Source organism: Equus caballus, chromosome 6 (genome assembly GCF_041296265.1).
Source record: "Equus caballus isolate H_3958 breed thoroughbred chromosome 6, TB-T2T, whole genome shotgun sequence".
Lineage (NCBI taxonomy): Eukaryota > Metazoa > Chordata > Mammalia > Perissodactyla > Equidae > Equus > Equus caballus.
The window spans coordinates 79,976,583-80,001,599 of NC_091689.1; the positions used below are offsets into that span (position 1 = coordinate 79,976,583).

A 25,017-nucleotide genomic window follows, 5' to 3' on the forward strand; every position below is an offset into this window, starting at 1 on the left:
GAGGGCTTAACCAGCTGTTCCCTGGGCAGCTGCAATGTTCAGCCCAGACCTGGCTCTCAGGGTGGCAGCTCTGCTTCAGCTTAGGGCCATCAGCTCCAAGCTAAGCCAACGCTCTGCTGAAAGACTCTCTGGAAAGCAAAAGAAAATAGCCAAAAAAAAAAAAACAGTCTCCAGTTCCAAGGACTTCTGTTTGGACACCATGTGGTTTGAAATCAGACAACTGTGTTCTTAGGTTGCGTGGTCCCAAGGAGAGAAGTTGAGAGATGGTTTGGGTTTAAGTTTCAGAAAGAAGCAGAGCCAGGGCTGGAGGTGCCATCTCCAATTCTGTTCCTGTCCTGCCCTGTACGGCTCCAATTTCCCTACACTGCTCCCCCACCCTCTGCTCCCATAAAAAGCTCTATGTGGGGCTGGGGACATTTCCTCCTTGTGATCAGGATCAGAACTGTGCTCAGATGAGGACCAACCTTCTTAGGGATAAAGGTGACCCGGGAAGACCATCCAATTGCCAACTTCCTTTTTAAAATGCATGTTTGATTTTTTTCCCCTCGCCTGCTTCAAATCCTACAATTGTTTTTCATCTTTAGGAGAAAATCGAAAATCCTTAAAGTGACTCACATCTCCCTCTCACTGTACTGAACTTGTCCATGATCCTCTGATTCATCTTACTCTTGCTTCCCAACTCCAGGCCTTTGCACATGCTATTCCCTCTGCTTGAACCACTCTTACTCATCTTTCAGGTCTCAGCTTAAATGTCACATCTCATCTCTTTCACCACACTCTACAACCTTCTGTTTATGTCTGTCTTTCCAGATGAACTGTAAGAGCCATGCCTGACTTCATTGTCCTATCCCCATGGCACAGGACAATATTTAGCACATAGTAGGCACTCAGTAACACCTCACGGGAAGCATTCATTTGTATACATCAACCAAGTCACATCTGGAGACAGTAACAGGGGAGGAGGGTTTGAATGTGCTAATTGACCATAAAATCCTCCACAGGGAACTACCCTGACCAGTCGTAGCCTCCTTCGCATAGACACCTGCCTCAGTCTCATAACCAGAGAAGAAAATTTCCTCTGATATAGCAGAGACCACAAGAGCACAGTCAGGGAGAAACAGGTCAAGGCTCTAGGTCAGAAATCCTCATATTTCAGGCAGAGTTGGTTATTTTCACTAAGTGAAGACCCCATCTTAGCACTGGCCTCTTCTTAATTTAAACATTTCTGGAAGCTTGTCTTAGTCTGCTATGGCTGCCAGAACAAAGTACCAGAGACTGGTTTAGACATCAAACATTTATTTTCTCACAGTTTTGGAGACCAGAAAAGTCCAAGATGGAGGTTCCAGCCGATTTGGTTTGCGGTGAGAGCTCTCTTCCCAGCCTGCAGACGGCTGCCTTCTCACCATGTCTTTGCGTGGCCTTTCCTTGGTGCATGTGAAGAGAGAGAAAGCAAGCTCTCTGGGTTCTCTTCTTATAAGGACACTAATCCTATCAGATCAGGGCCCTACTCTTATGGCCTCACTGGACCTTAATTACTTTCTTAGAGGCCCTATCTCTAAATACAGCCGCATAAGCATTAAAGCTTCAACGTATGAATTTTGGACAGACACATACATTCAGTCCATAATGAAGCTCAATTTCCCCTCTCCCCTAATCCAAAAACAGCTGAGTCTTACGCTGTGTTGGTATACCAGCCTGCTGTGGATTCCTGCCAGAAATCTGCACCAATATATATAGTTCCTTAACTGGGGGCTAGGTAACTTTAGTTAGGGAAGCCAGCCATCTGGGCAGGAGGAAGAAGAGCTAACGAAAATGAGAGAGAAATAACTGTCAGAAAGCTAGGACTTATTCGTGACTCAATGAAGGGAACAGGGAAGAATCAAAAACACATAGGATGTGGCCCCATCCATCAAGGCAGTCTTACTTCTTGTTATTTCTGCTCCAGTTCCACCACTTACTGGCTGTAGTAACTTGGGCAAGTGACTTAAACCTCTCTTTGCCTCAGTTTCCTCATCTGTAATACAATCTCATAGGGTTATTGTGAGGATTAAATGAGAATGCATGTAAAGTGCTAGAATAGAGCCTGGCAGGTAGTGTGTTCTCAGGAAACATTAGCTACGTATAGTTGCACTTCCCAATCTCCCACTCTAACCAGCCTGCACATCCCAGATTCCAAGTCCTTGCTGGTGTTGTTACTTCTGCCTGCATGCCCTTTCTGGTCTCCTCCACCTACACATGCTTCAACATCCCATTCAGGCCCTACTTTCTCCACAAGGCCTTCTTTGTACTAATATGACATTTTTTGCCCATAAAATTCATCTTGATTAAGTAACAATGTTGCTTTGGTAGTTAACATTCTTATACCTTTATGTTTATTCCTCGCGGGAAGAAACTGTTTCTTTATCTTTTGTGTGTTTTTCAGTGTCCTATGCAGTGCTACACTGTAGATTTCAGTAAATCCTGCTTAAAGAAAGGAGCCAGGGGAGGTCTGGATTCTAGCCATAAAAAGGTCACCTGAGCCTTGAAGCAGTGATTCTCAACTCTGGTTTCCCAGTATGCAGAGTGGTCTTGCCGGGATTATCACAAAATGCTTTGAAAATTCTCAAAACAAGATTACTCTCATACTTTAGTTCTAAAACAAAACCAAGTCTGTCACACAGCACCTTCTAAAGACAGCAGTGTTACTGAATCAAACGATTATAGGGGGGACAAAATCACCCAAAAGTTTAGGAACCATTGATAGTGCTTCTAGTGGAGTGATGAGGAGAGAAACAGACAGACAGTAGAAAGCAGGAAAGGCAGTGAGAAATGGGCGCAGAGCATAGATGGCATTTACAGAGTGCCTCTTCCACACTGGGGACATACACTGATCTTGTCAAGAATCCTGTCGGGGAGGTATCATTATCTCCGGGTCTGCCTGACTGCCAAGCCATGCACTTTCCCTAACCCCCACTGCCTATTTTGTTGATGTGAAGAGGTGCTGCAATTAGAGATGTTGTACGGCCAAGTGAATATGCCCTCCTGGCCAGCTTCATGGAGATGCTGCTCTTTGCTGCTTGAAGGCAGGTGATAGATTTTTTTAGGGAACTGGGAGGGCCTCAAAGAGACAAGGATAATGAGAGATGGAAGTGAGGGGTGAAAGGTGAGTCTCAGGCCTGGGAAGTAGTCTATAGGATGTAGTTTAAGGGAAAACAATTAGTTCTCCTTGTCCCCAAATATCTTCCTGCCTAACTTATTAAGGTGCTAGGAATCAGCACCTTATGGTTTTGTGGTCTAAGGCCTTATTTTTAGCAGGGCTTTAAGACATATGCATTACCTGGGAAGGGGAGTAAAAAAAAAAAAAAAATGGAGTCCATCAACATAGGAAGACTAATTAGTTTATCAGATTAGTTATCACCTGGAATGACATGACAGGAGGGCATCAGGATATGATAAAGAGAGACAAAGGCAGGTTTAAAAAGAAAGTAGAAAAGGTCCACAGGTTGGACTGTGTTTCTGAGAGTGGGGAAAGGGGAAGGTAGGTACAGGAAGGTAGCAACAGGCACCAGGTGAGGACTGAGGGAAATGATGGGTGGAAGGACACTAAAGGTAAACTTAGCCCGCTTCCAAATGTTGCCTTTATCAAGCACTACCTGGAATCCTAAGTATGCTTTCACCTCCAGACACTGAACTCAAGGGTTACAAGGGTGAGGGAGATGAGGGGGCAACTTGAATTCATGAGGAAGTCGGGACTGTGACAGGCTATATGCCTCCAGCTTCTAGGAGCCACAGGAATGCAAAAGTGGGTGGTTTGCAAGAGCTTTCCCAATGAGAGGCAGGTGGCTCCTTGCCAGCCCTGGACACCTGTGGCTCAGCCCTGGTAGTTTAACAAGCCCCACCCACCATCTCTCCACTCCTAGGAGAAGGCTCCTTTGCTCCAGTCCACCCATCATCCATTTAGTATATATAGTTCTCTTTCCTTTGGTTTGGAAGGGAACTGATCCTGAAGGCCACCAGAGGGCAGTGCACAGCAGAGACCCTGCACTGGGAGAGCACAGCGGCTACAGGGAAGGGCAGGTACCACCAACCCCCACCACCCCCCAGGCCCTAGACACTCCCCTTCCAGTGCAGCCCAACTTCCCCAGAGCTTCCATTCCTAATTGAGGGGTGCCTGCCTGCCTGGATTCCAGGTGTCTGCTGCGTTGGAACCCAAAGCTTCCAAAAACACTCAGTCCAGGGAAGCAGGACCAGGGATAGTGGGAGAGGGGAGAAGGGGAGGCAGAGTAAGCCAGTAGAAACAACAACCAGGACTGGTGACCAGGAAGGGGCTCTGGTTTTACTTCCTACATGCCCTTGTTTGGAGAGCCTATTTTCCCCCAATATAACAGGGCTGAAGCCAGTCTCTGTGAGCAACCCTTCAGGAGGGATAGGTTCCAGCCCTCTGTCCGGGTTCTTTCTCTTGACCAAGAGTGTGTGGGGACTATCAGTTATGAATTAGCTAGAGATTCCCACTGGTCATCAGTGAGTCCAGTGACATCCCAGAAAAAAACATCGGCCCCATCCAGACCCTGACACAAGGGTAGGATGTGGGCTAGGTTGATTCATGACCTTGAGAAAGGGCTCAGGACTGCAGGCTAATGGTCAGGGGGTCAGAATTCTTTGCATTCAGTACCCACAATGGCCTGAGTCCCTGCTGGAGTCGCTATGAACATAGAAAGGACCCACAAGGGCCCTCTCCCTTGTTCGACAACCCTGGACCCTCCAACAGTCGTATGCAACCGTGGGGACAGAATGCTGGTCCTCTCTGGGTGGGAGAAGGGACTAGGAGCCCAGAAAAGGGCACGACTGACTCTTCTGGTCTCTGTTGCTGATTGATTGGGATGCCCCCTCAGTGGGGAGGAAGAAGAGCAGGAACACCTGCTGGGGAAGAAGGGAGGAGTCGGAAGTAAGGGATTGACACCAGGTTGGTCCCCTTCCTCCCCACTTCCAGAGGTGAATCACCCTCTAAATAGAGATATTTTCCAATAAGCTCCTGGAAGCCTTCCCTTTATTAGCCCCCCTGTGGGAATGTCGGACGTCACATTGGCTGGCTGTGTCAGACAGTGTTAACTCCAAGCCCTAGCCCCTCATCTTGCCAGGCTGGGCAAGCAGATCATTATATTACAATTTATAAATAGAAAATAAAATAAAATAATCAGGTGGGGCTGAGGCACCGGGGCAGAAGAGGCGAAACAGTCCCCGTCAAGGAGTAACCACCATCTCCTCCACCTACCTAAGACCCGGTATCATCTCTTTACAGTTGGAGGTTACCCCTAAACCAGGCAGTCCCGTATCGCCTCCATTTTTCTCCCCATTCTTCCCTCCCTCCCAATCAGCATCGGTTGCTGCCCACATCCCCAGATCTCAGCCCGCACGCCCCTTTTCGGGGGGCGCCTCGAGGTTTCTATGCCTGGAGTGCTCAGCCCAGCAACTCCTCCGCCAAGCGATAGAGGAACCGAGAGTACCAATGCATGCCAGTCGGCTGGACGGCCCCGCCGGGAAGCAGCGCCCCCAGCGCGTGCAGCAGGCGCAAAGGAGCAAACGCGCGGTGTGCCCACTGATGACTCTCCAGAACCGCGTAGCAAGAGGCCAGGACGTCGTTGACCAGCAGCGTCCCGTGCGCTGTGAGCGGCGCGAACACCCCCACGGCTTCCTCCCGCGCCACGCGAGCCACACGCGCCGGCCGAAGGGCGTCCCCGCCGGGCGCCAGCACTGAGTCCCCCGCGCGCAGCCGGCGCGCGAACACCGGTGCAAAATCGCCTGGCGCCGGCGCCGGCCCGCGAGCGGCGAACACCAGGTGCCAGGGCGTGAGCAACAGCTTGCGCGGGGGCCGCTCGGTCTCCACAGCCACGAAAGAGGCCCGGCGCTGCAAGTCCCGGTCCAGAAAGAGCAGCACCGGCGTGGGCACCACCCGGCCCGTCGCGTCTGCCGCCAGCACCCAGTCCCCGCGATGCAGTTCCCTCAGCCCCTTCCGCTCGCCGCTCCGCAGGCGCACTGTGGCATTTCCCGGAAAGCAGCCGCCTGCCCTGACCGCCAGTGAGTTATCTGCAGGGAACAAGCACAGAGAGGATTGCATGAAGACCAGCGGTTCCAGAATGTTGGTACAGATTCTCAAAGATGTGGGTCAAGCCCAGCGCAGACCTCACCAGTCCGGGGACAACATGCAATGACCCGCGGATCTGGCCCCGACCTGGGCAGGAATGGAAGGGTGGATTCCAACACTAACGCCCACTTGGTCTCCCCTAGAGTCGCAACAGGGCAGTGCAGCCTCAGTTTCCCAGAGAGAGCCCCCTTTGGGCGGACCTCACCACCCACCCCCTACTGTACCGGCTTTGACCGACACGTGGACGTGGTTGCGGGACTCGTAGTAGACCCAGTCGAAACCGGCTTCCACTGCCAGGCGCGCCAGCAACCCATACTTATTGCGGTCGCGGTCGGACGTGGTGATGTCCAAGGCACGGCCTTCGTAGTGGAGTGAGTCCTGAGCATGGTGGCCGTCCTCATCCCAGCCTTCGGTCACCCGCAGGCGCACTCCGGGCCACATGTTCATCACGGCAATGGCTAGCGCGTTCACCCGCTCCTTACAACGCTGGTGGGGAATAATGGAGTAGGTCTCCTCACTACAGCCACCACCACCGTGGGGGCAAAAGGGACCTGGACGGGAAGGGTCAATTCCTCTGTTTTCCCCGCCCCACTCCACTCCCTCCCAGCTTTTGAGTGTCCTGGAGAAGTGAGAATCTGAATAGGTGTCGCCGCCAATGTGCGCTCCCTTTCCAGAGCATCGTTGGAAAACTGTGGGGTCACCTCTGAGATTGAGAGGGGACGCCTATATCTAGCTCTTTCCCCACTTTTAATGCCCGCCCCTCACCCCTATTCTTTCTGGGACCTCAGCTTAAACTGGGAGAGGGCGGGTGGAAGCTTGGTCAGGGAGGGGTTGAGCAGCCTGGCTCCCGGAGAGGAGCCCCTGTTTGAGCCTGGCCCCCGCCCCAAACCCCGGCTGCCTCCCTCCGCCTGATTCATCTTTTGTTTCGTTGCCTTCCCTGGCACCGGGCATCGCTTCCTTCCTTCCTTCCTCCTCCTCCTTTTGGCCCCTCGCATTAACCCCTTCGTGGAGCGAGTGCCCCCCACAGAGGTGCCCAAGCGGAGCCGTGAGGGATCAAGGCTGCTGGAAAAGGGTTGGGGTGGCGGGGGCTGCGGGAAGTACAATGGCCATTCTCCGGGATGACTTAACCGAGCGAGAATCCCGGGCCGAGGCCGGGGACGCGCCGGGAGAAGCGGACTCAGCAGCTCCATCCACAAAGGCGCTTTTCAGCCGCCCCGGCGCAGAAAGAGGAAAGGGCAGAAAGCCGCGCCCCCAATCCCTGCTCCGGCCTGCCGGGTCCCCTCCCCCAGCGCGGCCAGCTTTCCCAGATCCTGCTAAGGTTCTGCCACCCCTGAGAGCCCCCATCTCTCCCTCTCTCTTCCAGATGCGGTCCAGAAAGGCGTGGGAGAAGCACCTGAGAATAACGGGAGCTGCCTTTGCGCGGATCTGGGGGGCCCCCTGCAGGGTGGGAGTGGAGAGGAGGAAAAGCAGCAGCGGCTGGAAGCCTGCACCCGGGGGAGTGAGACCAAGGTTATCTCGGCCGCTCCAGTCTGGGAGCCGGAGACCTTGGCGCGCACCATAGCATGGACATGGCGGGAGGAGGAGCAGAGTGGGCAACTTCCTTTTCTTCTCCCCGCTCTGACCTCTCACCTCGGACTTGGTTTTCTCCTAACTGCCAGAGAGACACTTTCCCCCTAACCTTCTTCCTGAGTCTTCTACACCTCCGCAGGGTTGGGGGGGGGGGGGGGCGGGGGGGACAGGAAAAGTGGTAACTCCTTCCAACTTTTTGTCGTTTTGTCCCCTAAGGAGGCCCTGAGGCCTTGACCTGCGGGGGCAGCAGCCCAGTGCAGAGCCAAGTCAATGGAGGCCTTTTGCAGCCAGGGTGTGGGAGATAAGCAGGCCGAGGGGGTTCCCAGGCCTGTCAGAACCCTTCCTGGGCCTGTCCCTTGTTTTGCCCTCTTTGCTGCAGGTGGCAGCCAGAGGGAAGGGCCACCATATTCCATGACCCAGGAGGGAAGGAGTATCCCCAATCTCTGGGCAGGAGGAAGGCTTCAGGGCGGGAGCAAGAAGGAATTCTTTCTCCCCTGGACAGGTTTTCCTAACAAAATAACCTGGAAAACTATGGCAATTAATCAGAGGAAATCCGTACCCCTCCCTCTCCCCCCACCTCCCCACTCCATACACAATTAGGTGGTGTAATGGAAAGTGTATAAGACTTAGAATCAGGAGTCCTGAATTCTAGTCCCAACTATGCCACTAATTAGTTTTAAGAATTTGATTAAATCACTTTTCCTCCTGGGACCAGCTCTCAATGTAAAATGGGGGATGAGGGAGGTGGAGGAGGATGGAAGAATGTGACTTTCAAGTTTCTTTCCAGTTCTGACATTTGAGATCACTGGCCAGAGGTGGTCCTTCTCTCCCAAGTCATTGCTCACTTCATCCTAGGTTGGTTAGGTTCTAGTCTGCAGCAGATGCTCAATGCATGGTAGTTGAATTCATTTTAATTCTTTAATTCCAAGGAAAGCCCCTGAGCTAAGCTGAGCTTGAGGGATGCAGGAGCCCTTTGATTCTCAGGTGGGCCCATCTAGTTTTCTCACTGAAAACTGCTCTTCACCCCAAGACAATCGTTTAGATTCTAGAAAAGCCTTGCCCTGGTTCTAGGATGCCTCTCCCATGCCAAAGACAATTCCTGCTCAGCTCCTCCTCAGGTAGATGGCCTGGTGACCTGACCCTTGGCCACCCCTTTGCCAGCCCCCTTCTGTCTCTTTGGCCCACAGAGCTTTTCCACAATCGGGTCAGGAGACAGGCTAAGGGTAGAGCTTTCTGTCTGCTGCCTAGCTAGCTCCTGGCCCCCAGCTCACCCCAGCCCTTCCTGCCTGGCTTGGTAGCTGACCCCCGGTCCACGCCTCAGCCATTTCCCGTCTCGCCTGCCGCCATCCTCCTTTCCCCGCCCTCACTGTCTCTCCCAGCTTCACTCTCACTAGTCCCTCCTCCCCCTCGCCATCCCAGCCTCTCCTCGTTGGGATCCCTCCTGATCACTCAGTTCAGTCAGCAGGGTTTTTTTCTGTTGGGGGAAGGTCTTTCGGACTGAGGTCTCAATAGATGAAGCCCAGCTCACCCTCCCGGGCTGCTATAGGAGAGCAGAGGAGTTGACAGTGCCCTGGCGCAGGTGAGGAGAGGCCCTCCTTACCTCGGTCATCAGGCGGTCTGCTCCACTGTTCTCCTCATCCTTGAAGATGATGTCGGGGTTGTAGTTGGGCACCAGGTCCCGGAAGCGCTCGGAGCCCCTTGCCACCCTCCCTTCGGCTGGCCCACTGGCGCCCAGGGTCCGCTCAGGCACGCTGGGGACAAATTGCTTGTAGAGCAGCGGCACCAGCTGCTTGCGCACGTAGCGGCGCCGGCCAACCGGCCCCCGGCCCGGACCGCAGCTCTGGGCCGGCAGCGCCAGAAGTGCCAAGCAGCACAGGGGCACCAGACTGGCTGGCAGCGCCATGGATGCAGCAGACTCGGGCCAAAAGGGAACGTTCTTGTCCTCACCAGTTCGCCCGTCAGTTGGGCATTTCCCCAGGCACCAGAGAGCGCAGCAGGCAGAGCTGCCCCCAGAGTGCCCTAGAGCGCTTGTGGCTCTGCGCACCTGGCTGCCGCCAGCTCTGCCTACATGCCCCCGGGGGGTCTGGAACCTGCTAGTGACGGGCCATCATAGCAGGGAAGGGGGGTCGTGGGTGAGTGCCAGCCCAGCTTGGCTCTGCTGCCTGGCTCCAGCGCTGCCAGAACGCCCAGGCTCCGCCTTAAGTGGCCCCTGGCCCCGCCCCCCGCCCTTCTCCCAGGACCGTCCCGCCCCCTCCCACCAGGGCGGGGGCTCCAGTCCGTTACTGCTGGTCCATTTCGTGACTGAAGCAATTAACTGTCCCATCCTGGAAAACAGGCAGGGACCTGCCTAGGAAATTCTAGTAGCGTTACAGTCGTTGGCTGCCTGGATAAAGCATCCTTCCATCTCCAAGCCTAAGCCTGGCACCAAACCATCCTCCTCTGATACTTGAATTGGATCTTTGCTCTCCCAAAGCCTACCCTGGCAGGCCATGTGCTCTGCTATCATCCAGGAGGTATGGGTTCTAGCTTCTGTCCAAGGCCAGCCAAGCCCTTTGGGCATATAACCAACCAGAACCTCCCTTTCTCTGTGGTCCTCCCCAAACCTCCCCTACTTCCACCTTTCCTCACCAGCAGTAACCAGGACTGGAAGGGGTGGGCACCAGAGGACCATTTTCCCTGGTAGCTTTGCAGCCTTCTGCTGGGAGCTTCCTCAGAATCAGGAACAGAGCTCCATAGTTATAGTCTAGTTGAAGACTTCAAACTTTTGTCTCCTCTCTTGTCCTGGCCAAACCCCAACAGCTGCTTCTTTTCAAACGAATAACTTGTCAATTGGAAGCTGGTGGAGGGCAATGGGTACTTACATTTGTAGTCTCTAACAGGCTAATAACTGCTTCTGTTGACCTTCCATCTAGGCATCTCTCTAGCCTTCTTCCTCTCTGGACCCCCTGGGGCTCTGCCTCTGGCCACTCAGGTCTCATCTCAGAGGCTTTGAGCCTGCAACACTTCACCCACCAATCTACTATCATTTAGAAATCACTTTTTCTCAGAAGCCTTCCCTGATGTCCTGACAACTGCCCATCTCTGTGTTTCCTTGAGAACCAGTAATTAACTGCCATCCATTGTGGTACAATATTAGAATTATCTGCAACCTTTACTAGACAAAACAATTCTTAAGCACAAACTTGTTTATCACGTAGCCCTATAGCTAACTAAGCGCCTGGCCTATAGTAGAGTGCTCAGCAAGTACTGGTGGCATCTACACTTTTTTTGTATTCTATACTCACCCCTCACTCAGCTCTATGGCTAGCACTCACAGCAACTTTGTGCACATTAGAAAAAAGCACCCCTTCCACAAAAGACACCCGACTGCCATTTGCCAGAAAATAGTCATAGTAACTACATATACAGTGACTATGAGGTGAATGGTGCCCCTGAAGTTGTGCAACATACGACCTGCATGACCCTGAGCAGAAACTTTGCCCCTGCCCCCAACATAGCAGCGAGGCGCACATAGCATTCGGGGCACCGAGAGCTGGAAAGATGGAGTTAGGTTCTTCTCTGAGCTGGGGATCAAAAAACCTTGTCAGGCCGCCACTTCTTTTACTCTACATCCAAGAGTCAAGTGAGGGAGGTGTATGTGTATAGGGAGAGGTTATCCCATTCCTACACCCATGCCCACCTGCCCCCAAGAACTAAGGCACAGAACAAGGCCATGGGCACAAGGAAGAGTCAGGGGACCAACCAGCTTTACACAAGGCTAAGGGAGGAGGAGCTTCCCACTGCCTAATCGTGTGGCCTAACACCAGACCCAAGTCCCCAAAGGCCAGTAAGAATGTAGATGGAGGGCAGGCAAAGGATGGTGTGCAGGACCCGTTTCTCTCAGTTGGTAGACTTAGGACTGCAGGGAGCAAGGCTGTTCAAACAGACACAAAGACTCTTTAAAAAACCAAAGCAAACCCTGGATCAACTTTATTGCTGATAGTTGTGGCCTCTTCCTCCCTATGCCCTCATCTCTCTGGTAGTCCAAAACCCCTCTAGGACAGCACAGTGCTTAGGTTCTGATGGGCCAGAGGCAAGGGAGACAATCCACCTCCCAAGTCCACCCCGGCCCAGTCCCTCCCCTGTCCCCACCCCACCCTATTGCACATCAAATCATGTAAACATGGCTACGGGCATGGCCCGAAACAGCAGTGAGGCAGAGTGATGTGTAAACACGTTTGGGACCAGGAGCCAGACCCAGCCACGCAGCCCCACCCCACACTGGGGCCCATGGTTAAATCTGGAAAAGCGGCGGGGGGGCCTGGTCCCAAACTCTGGCTCAGATTATGCGACAGTGCAGACGGCTCAGCTCCCCTCTGCCACCCACCCTCTCAGATTCCAGGTCCTGAGGTCCACCCACCCCTCCAGGCCTGGGCAGCAGATGGCAGTGTCCAGTTTTCTCCCTCCCACACCCAGCTGGAGGTCACTGGTGCTGGGTCTTCCTAGATGCCCGGGGGAAACCGGAGACAGGCAATGGCAGTCTGTCCAGCCCTGGAGAAGAGTAGGGGGCAGTCAAAAGTGAGGCATAGGTCCAGTCTTCAGGGATAAGACAACCAAGCCATAGACAGGGTGGATGAGGTACATCACAAACAAAGCAGAGAACATGCCCTCTCCCCTGCCGGGATGACCACTGTTCCAGAGGGCTCCACCTCACAACCACCCCACCAGCCTGTGCCCCCACCCCCTCTCACCAAAGGCCCGGATCAGTTCTGCCCGCACAGCTGCGGTGAAGGTCTTCACCAGACATAGAGTGGTGAGGCCCGCGAAGGCTGCATTGTAGAGGAACACGATGTAGAAATTGCCCAGCCAGTTGAAGCGTCCAAAGTCACCCAGCAGGTCAAAGCGAGTGAGCCCTGAAATACAAAGGCCAGGATGGGAGGTGGGCTCCCCAGCCCCTCCCTGACCCACAGCCCAGCTTTCTGCTGCCTCCTGGTGGCTACATCTCAACACTGCAACTGATCAGTTGGCCTCTCCTATGCGTTAATTATTCCTACCTCCCAAGCTCTGTCTCAGGGGCAGTTCAGTCCTGTTGAAGAAAAGCATCAGCAGCTAGGCTTCCTTCAATTTCCCTTCCAGAGTTTGGCATCTTCTCCTCCAATGTGGCCTTTGCTCAGGCTGCAGGTGCCCCGAGGAGCTCCCTGAACCTGCTACTTGTTCCTGGATCAGGAACCTGCAAGCTGTTCATCAAGCGTTTTTTTAGTAGACAGGGCAGTGTGGAGGCTAAGAGCTCGGACTCTGAGCTGCTTTGGTTCCAAACTCCACCCCTCACTAACTGTGTGATCTGGGGCAAATTCCTTCAACACCTGTGCCTCAGTTTCCTCAACTATAAAGTAAAGAAAATAATGGGACTGTGAGAATTAAATAAGACAATACACATAAAGCACTATAAGTGCCAGGCACCATTCTAACGCTCAGTGAGCCCTTAATATTATCACCATAAATCAAAAATCTCGGGCCACCCCCCACTTTAAAACAAAATACTCCTACTTGCATTCAATCTAAACAAACTAACTGATGGGCCCACAAGTCTAAATCTTCCTACTAAATCTCCATGGCATAAATACAGATGGTATAGCGGAGAGAGCATGAACTTAAGAACCAAATAGAACTGATGTAAATACTAAATCATTTATAATATATGGATGATGATGTGGGGGTGGCAGGTACCTATGCCACTCCCATACTACCTTCGGGTGAACTAGATACACTTTCGAACATTTTTACCAGGTAATTCTAGATTATAGCTCTAAAAATGGGAGAAGCCCTGAGCATATTATTTGACACCCCAGTGTGTGGGGAAAGCAATGGACTAGGGTTCAGGAGACAAGGGTTCCAGCCTGACTTGGCCTTGCCCCAAACTAGCTGTATAATTCTGGGTAAATCAATTGGCTTTTCTGTTTTTTATCTTTAAAATGAGAATGTTTATTAAATGATCCACCCCAGAAGAAGATTTGGGGAAAAGTGGTGCTTCTCCACCAAAAAATGGACGTAAATGGGGGAGGGTGTGGGAGGAAGCAAATGGGAAAGGTATGAGCTTTGAAGCAACACTACTCTACTACTCTGAAGCTCAGCATAGGCAGTTTACAGAGCCTCAGTTTCTCCTTCTGTATAATGGGGATAATACCTCCTCATAGGTTTGTTGTTTGAATTAGAGAGAGCATATATATAAAGTACCTGCTTAGCACCAGTAGGTACTCAAAAAAAGCCAATTCCCTTACCTCCTTTTGCTACTTACCTAGAGTTCGAGAGAAGACAGGAAGTGCTGAGCTCAGGACCAGGAGGCAGACACAGTTCCCAATTATCTGGGTGGGAGTAAGGAAAGGGGAGGTGAGGGCAGGAGCTCCAGCACCTAGTACCCATGCATGTTCCCAGGGGGGCTTCCTCTACCCTCGCCCAGCTACCTGTGTCATGGCTGTGTCGTGCCATCTGGGCCACAGGCCCCGGAAGAGTGGAGAGCTGTAGAATCCCACAACCGATGAGACCATCAGGTAACTGCCACTGGGTTAGGGAAGAACTGGCCAGCTCCCAAGGATTAATGCCTCATCTCAAAGGGAACAGACCTCTCCCCCAGCCCTCCTTTCAAATCAAGTCTTTTCCTGCTTTCTGAACCCCAGGTTGGTGAAGACTTGCCCCCTTCCCCATCACCCTCACTGTAGCTCTGCCCAGAGTCCCAGAGGAGACAGATTCAGCAAACAGAGGCAATGATGGATTTCCAGAAGGATACAAGATGAGTACAACCTGAATGACAGCACCAAAGGAGCCAAGCTTGGAGAAGGAGACCTGGCCCAGAGAGGTACCCTGAGAGATGGAGTGGTGTCACTGTGGAGTACTTCCAACCATCAGTACCACCCAGCACTCAACCTTCCCTCTGGCTTCAGCTTCTGCCCCCTCATCCCAGCCTTTCCTAGGCCCTCCCCAAAACACATGGTGGGATGCCAACCCAATACCTGCATGCCCCGGGGCATGGCAGCCTCATCAATGAGCAGCTCCAGGATGTGGATGGCCACAATGAGTACAGACAGGCCCTGTGTAAGGCAAGGTCACAAACTCCCATCCCTGCCCCAGCCCACAGCAGTATCCTGAGTTGAAAAGTAAGAGCAGACACCCTGGTCCAACATTTTCAGTTTCCAATTAGCTGTGTGGGATGTCCTCAAGGCTGTTGCTAGCAAGAGAACACCTTTGAGGGCATTATAAGATGTAACTTCCCAAGTGGAAGGACTGCAAAAAGGCTGAACAGAAAAATGTGCCTCTTCCTCCAGACTAATAAGATTTATTCCCAAGTCCAGGATGTGGCAAGTGGGGGGATGGACTGGATTTCAATCCTTATTTTCATCCCAGAGCAAACTTGCATAACTACTCAGTGGCCCTGTGTGGGCTTGGGCAAACTCCTTAACTTCTCTGTTTCTTCATCCACAAAATGGGAATTGATGTGCTCAGCACAAGGCAGGACACAAAGTAGGCACTCAGTGAGAGGTAACTATTATTATTGATGACAACCAGGTCCCTGCATCTCCTCCCTTTTCCCTGAGAAAGCCTAAAGTATTCAAGGGCCTACTGCTCCCCAACCCACCAAGGCTGGAATACCTACCGTCAGTACCAGCAAGAACAGCATGGCCAGGGGGTAGCCCAGGTTCCGCTGCCAGGCGGAAGCCTTCCGCCGCTTCTCTGTGCAGGGATGGGAAGCTGTCAGCAAGGGCCTGGAATGAGGGGCTACTTCCCTTGGGGAAGCCCAGGTATCCCGATCACTACCATCCCACATACCGAGCAGGACCCTCTGTGTCTGCAGAGCCAGGACCTGTCTGTGAACCAGCTCCATGTCCAAAGGCAGCCAGCAGGAGGTGGGATCTGAGGGCAGAGAGGATGGTGCTGCCCCCAAGTCCTGCAGCCCCGGCCCAAGCCACGCCCACCATCCCTGCTGGGAAGGACCACAACTCACTGCAAATCCTGCGGGTCAAGGCTGCCTCCTCAAAGGCTGAGCAGTACAGCTGCTCCTCCAGGTCTTCCAGCAGCTGAGGGTAGGGGAGAAGGAGGGACCAACTGACAGAGGCTCCCGGATTCCAAGGGCCCCAGGAGAACCCTGCTCATCCCAGGGCTCCAGAGTCCCATTCCTTCCCCTAACCCTCATTCACCACCCTGTGGCCAACAACTTCATCCAGTCCCTCCCAACTGCCTTGTGTTCTGCTTTGCATGTCTGGTGACCAGCTCCAGATGATAGGGGTGAAGGATACAGGAGCCAACAAAAGCTGTGGCCCTCTGCAAGGTGTGCAATACACAACCATGGGATTGCTTCATTGTATGGCTCCAGCTTTGCAGGAAGCTTGCCCTGCAGGATCAAAGGGCAAGGAGCAGTACATACCCGGGGCTTGACCAGCAGCTTCCCAGTGACCGAGAACATGCGGGCGAGACCTAGTGGAGTACAAACTGTGGGGACAGGAGCCAGTCACCTGCCAGACCCTTCTCTCCACCACTTCCCCTACCCACTCCTCTATTCCCTCTCCTTCCACCCTGGTCACTCTGGCCCAAGGACCTTATCCATCCCCTCAGACCCGAACACTCACCCAGGAGCAGCAGGACTCCGAGGAAGGAGATGCAGGAGTAGAGGTAGGGGAGGTAGTACTCCCAGAAGTCTAAGGGTAAAAAAAGATGTACGTCAGCTCGTCTCCCTCTTCCTGCTTACGGAGGGCTCACAGGCCTCAGAGACTAGGGAAGGACACTACACTGAAGCCTACAGGGGTTAGGCAAATAATGCAAATGAGGAAAGCTCAACTGCCTCAGCAGAAGATGGAGTGGCAGGGACTACAGAAAACTGGAGATCCTAAGCCCTACTGAAAAGGCACAGCCGCTACTTGGCCTCAGTCACCAGGGACTAGTGTGGCTGGATCCTCAAACTTGTCAAGCAAATATGGATATTAACCTCTCAACTTTAACATGTCAACAACTGACTCATATACATATATTTTAATCAATGCATGGGCCCCACGGAACACTTCTCCAGGTTGGATTTGCCCTGAAGTCCATCAGTTTGAAACTTCAGTCTAAGGGAGAGGGTCCCAACCTTCTCCACCTTAGAGGGATACTGTTGTTCCAGGCAGCGGGACATTAGCCAACTGAAGAGCCACTCAGCTGGAGGGTGGGGAGGAAGCTGGCCCTCTCACCATAGAGTGACTCCCTGCTGGCCTTGTTGTTGTCCACAATGGCTGATGCCACCCACACTATGCCCAGCACCAGCAGAGTGAGAAGCATCAACATTACCACCGTCTCGTAGACTCGGCCCAGGACACCCTACAGGAGGAGGCAAGAGGTGGAGGGGGGAGGGGTCAGCACCAGGGCAACATGGGGAAGGAAGGAGACATCAGAGATGGCAGCCTGGCTGGGGGAACTAAAGAGCTTTGGATTCAGGAGACAGGGGAGGGCATTTCCCTCTTATTCTAAGTCACTCTGTCCTCCTACCCTACAATCTGGGGCCATTCCCTATACTGGATATTCTTCATTTGCAACTCCCTCCCCAGATTCAGTCCCCACCCTGCTCTGGGAGGTTGACCCCCGAGGTCTGCATCACATAAGCTCTTTGCTTTCTGGCTTCCTGTTCAGCTTGCCCAATGGGAAGGACCAGCAGGAGAGTGGAAGGTAGGAAGAGAGAGAGGTCAGGGTATTTTTTCTGTGTGTCCTCCCACCTTTGGCACCTTGGTTTCGGCAGTGGCTGCAACACTAAGACAACAGCTCCTCTGCTTGGTGGCTGCACCTCCCCAGTTTCAACTATCAGTGGGTTCCAGAAATGATTTCTTCCCTTCACTCCCATGGGCTTAGATGTGGTAATGACTTCTTGCTGTTGCTAGCACCTCAAACTCCTTGTTGGTCCCCTTAATTCTGACTATACCTCTGCAAATAGTCTGTTCATTAAAATCTCTTCAGGTGAAGCATTTGAGTAGAAATCTGGTTCCCGCCTGGATCAATTGACACATCCCCCACTCACCTTTCTGGAGCCAGCAAAGCCTTCAGACTCAGTGAAGAAGTATGCAAAGGGCATGAGAAAGATGAGGGACAAGTTAGAAAAGAGAAAAACGAGGTTCCAGAGGCCTAGAGCAAAAAAGAAAAAGCAGAGGTGGTCAGTAAGGGGACTGACCTACCTGCTCCCTATCCCCACCCCAAGCTGCAACCAGGAGCCACGCACCATGGATGAGGGAGCCGTTGAGCCACTGGATGTAGTAGTTTCGAGGCAGAGAGAGCAGCACCTCATTGCTGATGATGGAGAAGGGCAGGAGCAGGACAGCACCCAGGGCAACCGCCAGGGTAAAGGTGCACAGTTCGAGCCTGGGCAGAGGAGGCGACAGTGCCCTTGCTTAGGTCAGACACTCATTACTCTATGCCCAAGAAGCCCCATTCGTCCCTATAGGCACCTGTGGCTTCTCCTGGAACCAGCTGTAGCAGTGACAGATCCAGGGAAAGAGCTGTCCAGTTGGGGCTTTACTCACTGCCCCACCCCCTGCCCTAGCCCTTACCTCCAGGGAAGCCTGGGCACATGGGATGGGCACACCTCAGGCATTCACAGGAACCTGGTCACCTGCCATGTCATTTGCCCAGACTGTCCCCAGGAATGTGATCTTCCTGCACATGCCTGTAGGGTGTGCCGGGCATGAAGCCAAGCTATGGGGCCTGGCTTCTCTTCTCTGCTCAGGGATGTGGATTTCTGAGCCTGCCTTCTTCAGCCCAGATAAGAACAGGGTCACCCCATGTGGCTATGCCCTGCATGAAGGCACTACGACAAAGTGGGGAAAAGGAGCAGAAATCCAGCTTCATAGCCAAGGCCTGTGTCCTGGGCTGCAACAGCTGACAAGAGGGGACATTTTGATCTAGGTGGTCCATCAAGGGGGAAGGGTTGCCTTCTTCTAATCTGTTGACCCAGAAAGGTCATCTCTATGTTTTTCTCTATACGTGCTAGTGAATAATAGCAGCCTGGAGTAAGGGTCATCCTGTCAGAATCAAGCATGCCTCACCCTTGGGGGTTCCACCTTCCCCATCCCCTGCTCTGTTTCCATCTGTCTGCATCCCGCCCCACTCCCTCCCCAATAGCCACTGGGAAGTGAAGCCAAGCTGGAGCCATTTCCGGTGACTCAGGCCCCAGCCAACAGGACTGTGAGGCTCCCAGAAGCTCCTGGCCTAACCAGGGAGACAGGAACAGCAGCTTCTCCAAACGTCCCCAGGGTGAGGTAAAGCCGGAAGAAGCCAGAAATCAGGTGGGAGCAGAAACTCTCTCTTCACTGTGTGAAAACCCCACTCTCCCTTCAGTTCCATGGGCCTCACTAGATCCCAGCTTCTAAAGGCTACTGGTACCAGCTGCTCAGGCAGTGACACTTACACAATCTTGTTGACTGTGGCATCTTCATCATCCACTACAAGAGAAAGAGGCATGGGGAAGAGGCAGGACATCAGCGGGCAGCTCTGGGAGCCATCTGTGTTGCAGTGTGCCCTCCTAACCCCCTTCCTGCCCCCTGAAAGAAGAGCCTGGCCACAGAGGCAGAGCTGGAAAGGAGGCTCTCGGAGAGCTCACACGATGAACCCCACAACCTGTTCTCTGGCCAATGTGGCAGCTTAAAAGTCAGTGGTCCCAGGTGGGAAGAGTATAAGCCAGAAATTCCCCACTTCCCTCCCTCCCCATGATCTCTCCCATTACAGCTTCCTCTTTATAAGCTGAAATTACAAGAAACAACTGGTCTGTGAGGTTGGTTACATCAGTGGCTAGGTGTAGTGAAGGGAAATGAGGGTTGGGGGAGAGAGAGAAAATCCCCAGGGGACTCACAATGAGGATTCTTGGGTGGGGGCTTATGAAACCATCTGGAGGGGAAGAAAGGCTAGAGCCAGGACAAGATGATCTGTACAGGCTGGGGCCAGGAACTGGGGCAAGTGTGTCCACCCCCTGCCCCCTTCCCCCCAACCACACAATGCCTACAGGAAGGAAAGCTCCAGTCTGAGCACACTAGGCCCTCTATAAAGAGAAAGGCCACTAGCACCAGGCCCTAGGGCCCAGTGGTCAGGGAGGTCACTGGTCCTGGGTGTGTAGCAGTAGGAGAGGAGATGGCAGAGCTTGTGCCTGTGATAATATGCACCCTGCAGTTGCGTACTTTAGGTTCACAGAGGGTTTTCACATTAACCATCTCCTTCGGTCCACACAGTGATAATGGACTGAGCAGAGATTATTAGGCCCATTTGTAGAGGATGAAACTGAGGGTCAGAAAAGTTACATGACTTGCCCAGAGGCTTTATTAGTTCCATTTATTAGATACTTCCTTCTAGACTTTCCACTAGACCACCTTGTCCCTGCCTCTGCAGGTTGGGAGGAAGAGGCAAAGTCTCCAGAACAGCCACCTCTCCTTTCCCAGAAGGCACCACAGGCCCATTCTCCTGAGGCTGGCCCCATGGCAACGGGAACGCTGGCAAAGGGAAGGCAGGAGGGAGGCAAGGCACAGGTACCTGTGGTGAACTCAGTGGGCTTCTTGAAGCGGGTCAGGGCGATGTGGCAGAGGATGTAGAGTGTCGCAAACAGAAGTGTTGAGATCTGTGGCAGAGTGTGAGCTGGGATGAGAAGCTCTAATCCCCAGCACATTCCATAGCCCCGGTGGCCTCTAATTCCACGGGGTCGCTTCCCCAGAACAAGGCTCCACACTTCCAGGGGTTCCATCTTTCTCCCTAGTACCTCCTTCTGGTCAGGGCCTCAGGGGCCTCTAAGAAGCACCAGACAGGGGCTGTCCTGTGCACCTGAGGAAACAGCACCCTGTCCAAACCTATGGGGTTTTTCCTGGGAGAAAATGGCTTCAGTCAAACCCTGGGTAGTAAATGGTCAGAGAAAACTCCTAGAGACACACACACACCTGAAATGGGCCACGGAACCAGAGGGAATTCACTCTTGGCACATTGTTGGAAAGGAAGACAGATTTGAGGGGAAGAAGAGGATGTCTGCATGGTCCTGGCACTCCACTCCCCCTCCCTCCACTCCCCGGCCCCCAATGCCACCTTGCCTCAAGCTCCGGGAGAGAATCAGCAGGAATCACATTTCTATGCCAAGTCAGAACTTCTAGCCTGTCTTTATTCAGGGACCCTGAAAGATCAGGTCCACTCTGGGCCAAATCAGAGCCTCATTTAATCCTCTGCCCCTAAGAGTAAGCCTTAGTTGGGGCCCAATAGCTACAAATTTCTAGAGCCAGCATCGGCCCCTTTAAAAGCTGTCAATCCCTGGTCCCTACCTCAAGTGACTTCCAATTCCAGGGTCAGGCCTCTCAGGGCCTGTCCGGTGCCCTTGAGTGATTGGACCTCTAGTCCACAGTTACAGCGGGACTTGGCCAGGTTCCTCTGTACATGCATTCATCCCTACCTACCCCAAGTAAGCTACTATTGCCTAGGGGAGGAGCCACCAGTCAGCTAGGCTCCACAATCAGGGCCAGAGAGTCCTGAGAAGAGATGTTATTGCGTTTGAAGTAGGCCAAGAAGGCAGGATCAGTCTCATGGGCCCTCCAGTCTCCAAGAGGAGCCGACCACACAGGGAATCTGCACACAGCTATCTATACACGGAAGGAAGAAGTTATAGATACCCCAGAAAGCAATGGGTCCAGGACAAAGTCGTAGCTTTTGACATTAGGGAAGCAGAGTAGAATGAGCTACTGAGATTGTAACTGCAGGATTTTCACAGCCTAGTGCTCTGCCCTGGGTTTGCGTAATAGTCAGGAAAGCAGGAGGGCTCAAAAGGTCAGGCTGGAGTTCCACGCAGTTCCAGCAGAGGCTAAGTGATTCTCTAGAGCAGGGGATGGGAGCCAGGTGGGGGAGGCACCAGAAGTCTTCAGGCTGCCCTTGGCCAGCACTGATGTCCTCAGCTAACGGGACTAAAGGATGGGGGAGACATCCAGGAGGCGGCTTCTCTGTCCAAGGTCTCATCCCTCCCTCTTCTCTAGGAATGTGGGCCTCGGGCCCTACACTGTCTCAAGGCATGGGCATGCCGCCACCATATGCCCAACCCCACCACATGGGATTATCCACTAAGGAACACACAAGGCAGGCGTCCTGAGAGCAGATCTGGAGTTCTACACATGGACTGCTATGCTCCCTCTTTTCAGTCCTCACAGATGAGGGCAGACCTAGTTATGTCACGTTCACTTTACTCCTCCTCCAGTCTGAGGCTGCCCAGGGCTGACTAGAGCCTGAGAAAAATGGATGACCCCATCAGTGGGTCCCCCTTCATTAATACTTCTATTTTTCCAAATCTTTCTCTTTTCCTTTCCATTTAGTATTTGCAGGTTAGGGTTACCCTGGGGAGCTCGGGGGGAGGAGACAGAGGAGAAAGATGAGAGTTGAGAGTTCAAAGCAGGCTTGAGGAAGATGTGACTCCCTAGGCTCCACCGGGTGTCCCCGGCCCAGGAGTGAGGAATCCATTGCTGTGTGGCAGGTTCAGTGTTGCTCTAGGGGCAGTGAGGGAGTCAGGAAGGCAGCCAGGTGCCCTCTGGAGCACGGGGGGAACAGCTCACTGAGGAAATCCCTGAATGGCTGGGAAGCTAGGAACCTCAGTTTCTAACAAACACCAATGGGAGAGGGAAGTGGGAGGGGGAAAGGGGAGTAGAAGGGGAAACCTTAGTTCTGCATCCTTACACAGTAGAATCCACCCCAGCAAGAGTCCTTTCTTCCAAAGTGGAAGACCCACCAAAGTTCCCCGTTATCTCCCCTTCATCAAGCATCAGTTGGGCTTGCGGGGTAAATGCGAATAAGCCCCCCACCAATCAAACCCAGCCCTCTGGGGCTATCCGACTAAGATCGGCAGGCTCATCAGACTCTCAGACACAGGAGGACTCACGCCCAGAACACCGGCGGGGTGGGGGACCGGGGGGAGGGCGGGGGGAGGGGCGTGTGGAGGGGAGGAACGGAAACCGACCGGCTTTGTTTATCGCGCAGCTACCCAGCTGATCCGGTCTAGGGGTTCGCCCGCTGGGGCACCGGTCCTTCTGTCGGGCCGGGCCCCCTCTTCGCTCGCCCCTGGTCCGAGCAGAGTCTGACGGCGCTCTGAGCCCAGGCGGTCGCACTCCGACCCGAACTTCTCCCTCTCTCGCGACGCCGGGGCTTCTCCCCCACAGGTCCTACCCTTCCTGCCCAGGTCCCGCACTCACAATGCACTCGCGGACCCTCTCGTGGAACAGCTGCTCACGCACGGATAGCACTTCGTAGTCAGCTGCTTCCATACTCTGCTCAGCATGACTGAGGCGGGGGTGTCTCCGGGCCCGGGGAGGACGAGCGGGGAAGAAGCCGCCGCCGCCAAGCACCCGGACCCGGCCAAGGAGCCTCTCCTCGCCGCCTGCGACGGAAACTCGGGGTAATATGGGGCTCAGATTCAGTCGTCGGACGCTCCGCCCTTAAAGGGGCAGGCACCAGCGCGCCTTGTTTTAAAGGACCCAGCCCCCCCCCACCCCCCCTCTGCTCCCGCCCCTTTAAGGTCGGGCCTCAGTCCTGTTTCAATCCAAACACCCCCCGCCAGGCTCGCAGCGAGGAAGCGCGGGCCCTGGGTCTATCTTGCCAGAGACCGAGTGACGACACAAGGGATGGGCGGGTTCCTTCCAGAGAGCTGGACTCATTGGCTCCTAGAGAGCTGCCGCTCATCGCTAGAAGAGCGCTGATAGGCTCGCCTTGTGGAAGGAGGCGGGATCTTTGGGGCCTACCGGTGCTCTTTCTAAAACTAAGCAACTGTCTCCCTCACCTCCAGCAGTAGAGGAGCGACGACTCGTGCGTTTTAGTAGCGACCAAGATTTTAGTTTGACGGTGGTTAAATTAGCCACTTGGACTAGGGCAGGCAGGGAGGATGCGAGAGCACCATGGGGGTTCTGAACGGTACCGCTGCCCAGTAACCCCAGGCCCGAAGCAGCATTTTCTGAAAGTGTTTTATGTATGGGTTAAAATTAAAGAACCAGGGAAGTGGGAATGTGTGCCTTTAGCTTTAACTCATATATGCTGGGTTCACGGTAGGGGAACCAATATCAGGGCTGATATTAAGTAAGACCTGGTAACAAGCTGACCACCTACTATTTGCCACTCACTTTATAGACTTTATCTCATTTTAACATCGCAATAACCCTTCAGGGAAGGTGTTCTGATTAGCCTTTTAGAGATTAGAAAATGGTGAGAAGTTGTCACATGCCCAAGGTCACACAATTAAGGGAAGCAAGTTACCTTCCTGTGACCTTGGTATGTATATGTACTGTTTGGGGAGCCCCACTTTAGTGAAGCTGAATCCTTCCTTTAAATTGGAGGGACCAGTACAGAGAAACTCAAAAGAAGGGCTGAGTTTTGCAAAGCCCCACTGAAGAATAAGAGCCCAATTCTAAAGGCCTCAACTGGGCCAGCCCAGTGGCCAAGTGGTTAAGTGCCTGCGCTCCCCTTTGGCAGCCCAGTGTTTCGCTGGTTCGGATCCTGGTGCGGACATGGCACTGCTCATCAAGCCATGCTGAGGTGGCATCCCACATGCCACAACTACAAGGACCCACGACTAGAAAAAAAAGGCATACATATATATATATATATATATATATATACACATCTATGTACCAGGGGGCTTTGGGGAGAAAAGGGAAAAGTAAAATTTAAAATGAAGAAAGGCCTAAACTACATCCAGTTACTATCTGAGCAAGAATCACAGGCCAGAATTAAACAACTGAATTCTGTACCCTTACAACTTCTTGGGGCAAGTTATTTTAACTCTTTTCTGTTTCCCCAGCAATTTGCAGTAGAACCTTAGGAAATAAAAACATATACTTGTATTTATACATTATGTATATGTATATATGTATATATACATATATACACCTGTCTTTGGTGATAGCAACATATAATGAGAGAACCTGAAGAGCTGATTTCTCACTTAGCAACCAGGCGTGGAGTGAACAGACCTCTAATGGGGAGAGTATGTAGAGACAGTTACAAAGAAGAGAAGATAGCTGGCTGGGTCTTTGGCTCTGCTGCAAGGAAGGGAAAGAGAGCGCAGGGAAGTGGCTTGGGCCTATCGAGTGTGTTTGAGGAATTAACATGAATGGATCAAGGCCCTGCCCTGGAGGAGCTTACAGCTTGTCAGGGAGAAGTGACCCTGGTGCTTAACTCTTCTTCTCCGATCTTTGTTTCAAACCTATGTGCTTTAATGATCTTATTAAAACACAAATTGGATCTTGTGCCTGCTCAGAACCCCTCAAAAGCAATCCATTTGCACTTAAAAATTCACTTGCCATAGGGGCCGGCCCCATGCCGAGTGGTTAAGTTCACACACTCTG

General features: G+C 52.9%; 2 protein-coding genes across 9 annotated transcripts; both read right to left on the bottom strand.

The window, feature by feature from the left end:
- Positions 1-1,279: 1,279 nt before the first annotated feature.
- On the bottom strand, positions 1,280-9,894 carry DHH (desert hedgehog signaling molecule). The gene is made up of 3 exons (XM_001915370.6): positions 9,291-9,894; positions 6,346-6,607; positions 1,280-6,063 (listed from the first exon to the last, which is right to left on the bottom strand). Exons 1-3 carry the CDS (start codon positions 9,591-9,593, stop codon positions 5,438-5,440), a joined length of 1,191 nt encoding a protein of 396 aa, XP_001915405.3. The 5' UTR covers positions 9,594-9,894; the 3' UTR covers positions 1,280-5,437.
- Positions 9,895-11,627: 1,733 nt separating this feature from the next.
- On the bottom strand, positions 11,628-23,296 carry LMBR1L (limb development membrane protein 1 like). 8 transcript variants are annotated; one of them, XM_001504157.7, is made up of 17 exons: positions 22,873-23,296; positions 20,198-20,282; positions 19,086-19,119; positions 17,901-18,040; positions 17,703-17,806; positions 16,885-17,011; positions 16,288-16,356; positions 16,086-16,150; positions 15,666-15,738; positions 15,491-15,574; positions 15,318-15,394; positions 14,677-14,754; positions 14,454-14,527; positions 14,131-14,221; positions 13,965-14,031; positions 12,421-12,582; positions 11,628-12,220 (listed from the first exon to the last, which is right to left on the bottom strand). In XM_001504157.7, exons 1-17 carry the CDS (start codon positions 22,942-22,944, stop codon positions 12,153-12,155), a joined length of 1,470 nt encoding a protein of 489 aa, XP_001504207.1. In that variant the 5' UTR covers positions 22,945-23,296; the 3' UTR covers positions 11,628-12,152. The 8 variants fall into 8 exon arrangements, with proteins under 8 accessions (XP_001504207.1, XP_014596470.1, XP_070127420.1 ...); XM_014740984.3 differs by having other exon boundaries at positions 15,318-15,412; XM_070271319.1 differs by having other exon boundaries at positions 22,641-23,269.
- Positions 23,297-25,017: the final 1,721 nt, after the last annotated feature.

What these genes read in the sequence shown, in the direction of transcription:
- DHH (XM_001915370.6), bottom strand. Translation starts at nt 9,593, where the DNA reads ATGGCGCTGCCAGCCAGTCTGGTGCCCCTGTGCTGCTTGGCACTTCTG. An exon ending in CAGACCGCCTGATGACCGAG is followed by an intron (nt 6,608 to 9,290) that starts GTAAGGAGGGCC and finishes ATTCCCCACCAG; the next exon opens with CGTTGTAAGGAGCGGGTGAA. An exon ending in CCACGTGTCGGTCAAAGCCG is followed by an intron (nt 6,064 to 6,345) that starts GTACAGTAGGGG and finishes TGTTCCCTGCAG; the next exon opens with ATAACTCACTGGCGGTCAGG.
- LMBR1L (XM_023643480.2), bottom strand. Translation starts at nt 20,405, where the DNA reads ATGGAACCCCTGGAAGTGTGGAGCCTTGTTCTGGGGAAGCGACCCCGT. An exon ending in GCCACAGTCAACAAGATTGT is followed by an intron (nt 18,041 to 19,085) that starts GTAAGTGTCACT and finishes TCCTCTGCCCAG; the next exon opens with GCTCGAACTGTGCACCTTTA. An exon ending in AGCTGCTGGTCAAGCCCCGG is followed by an intron (nt 15,739 to 16,085) that starts GTATGTACTGCT and finishes CCCTACCCTCAG; the next exon opens with CTGCTGGAAGACCTGGAGGA.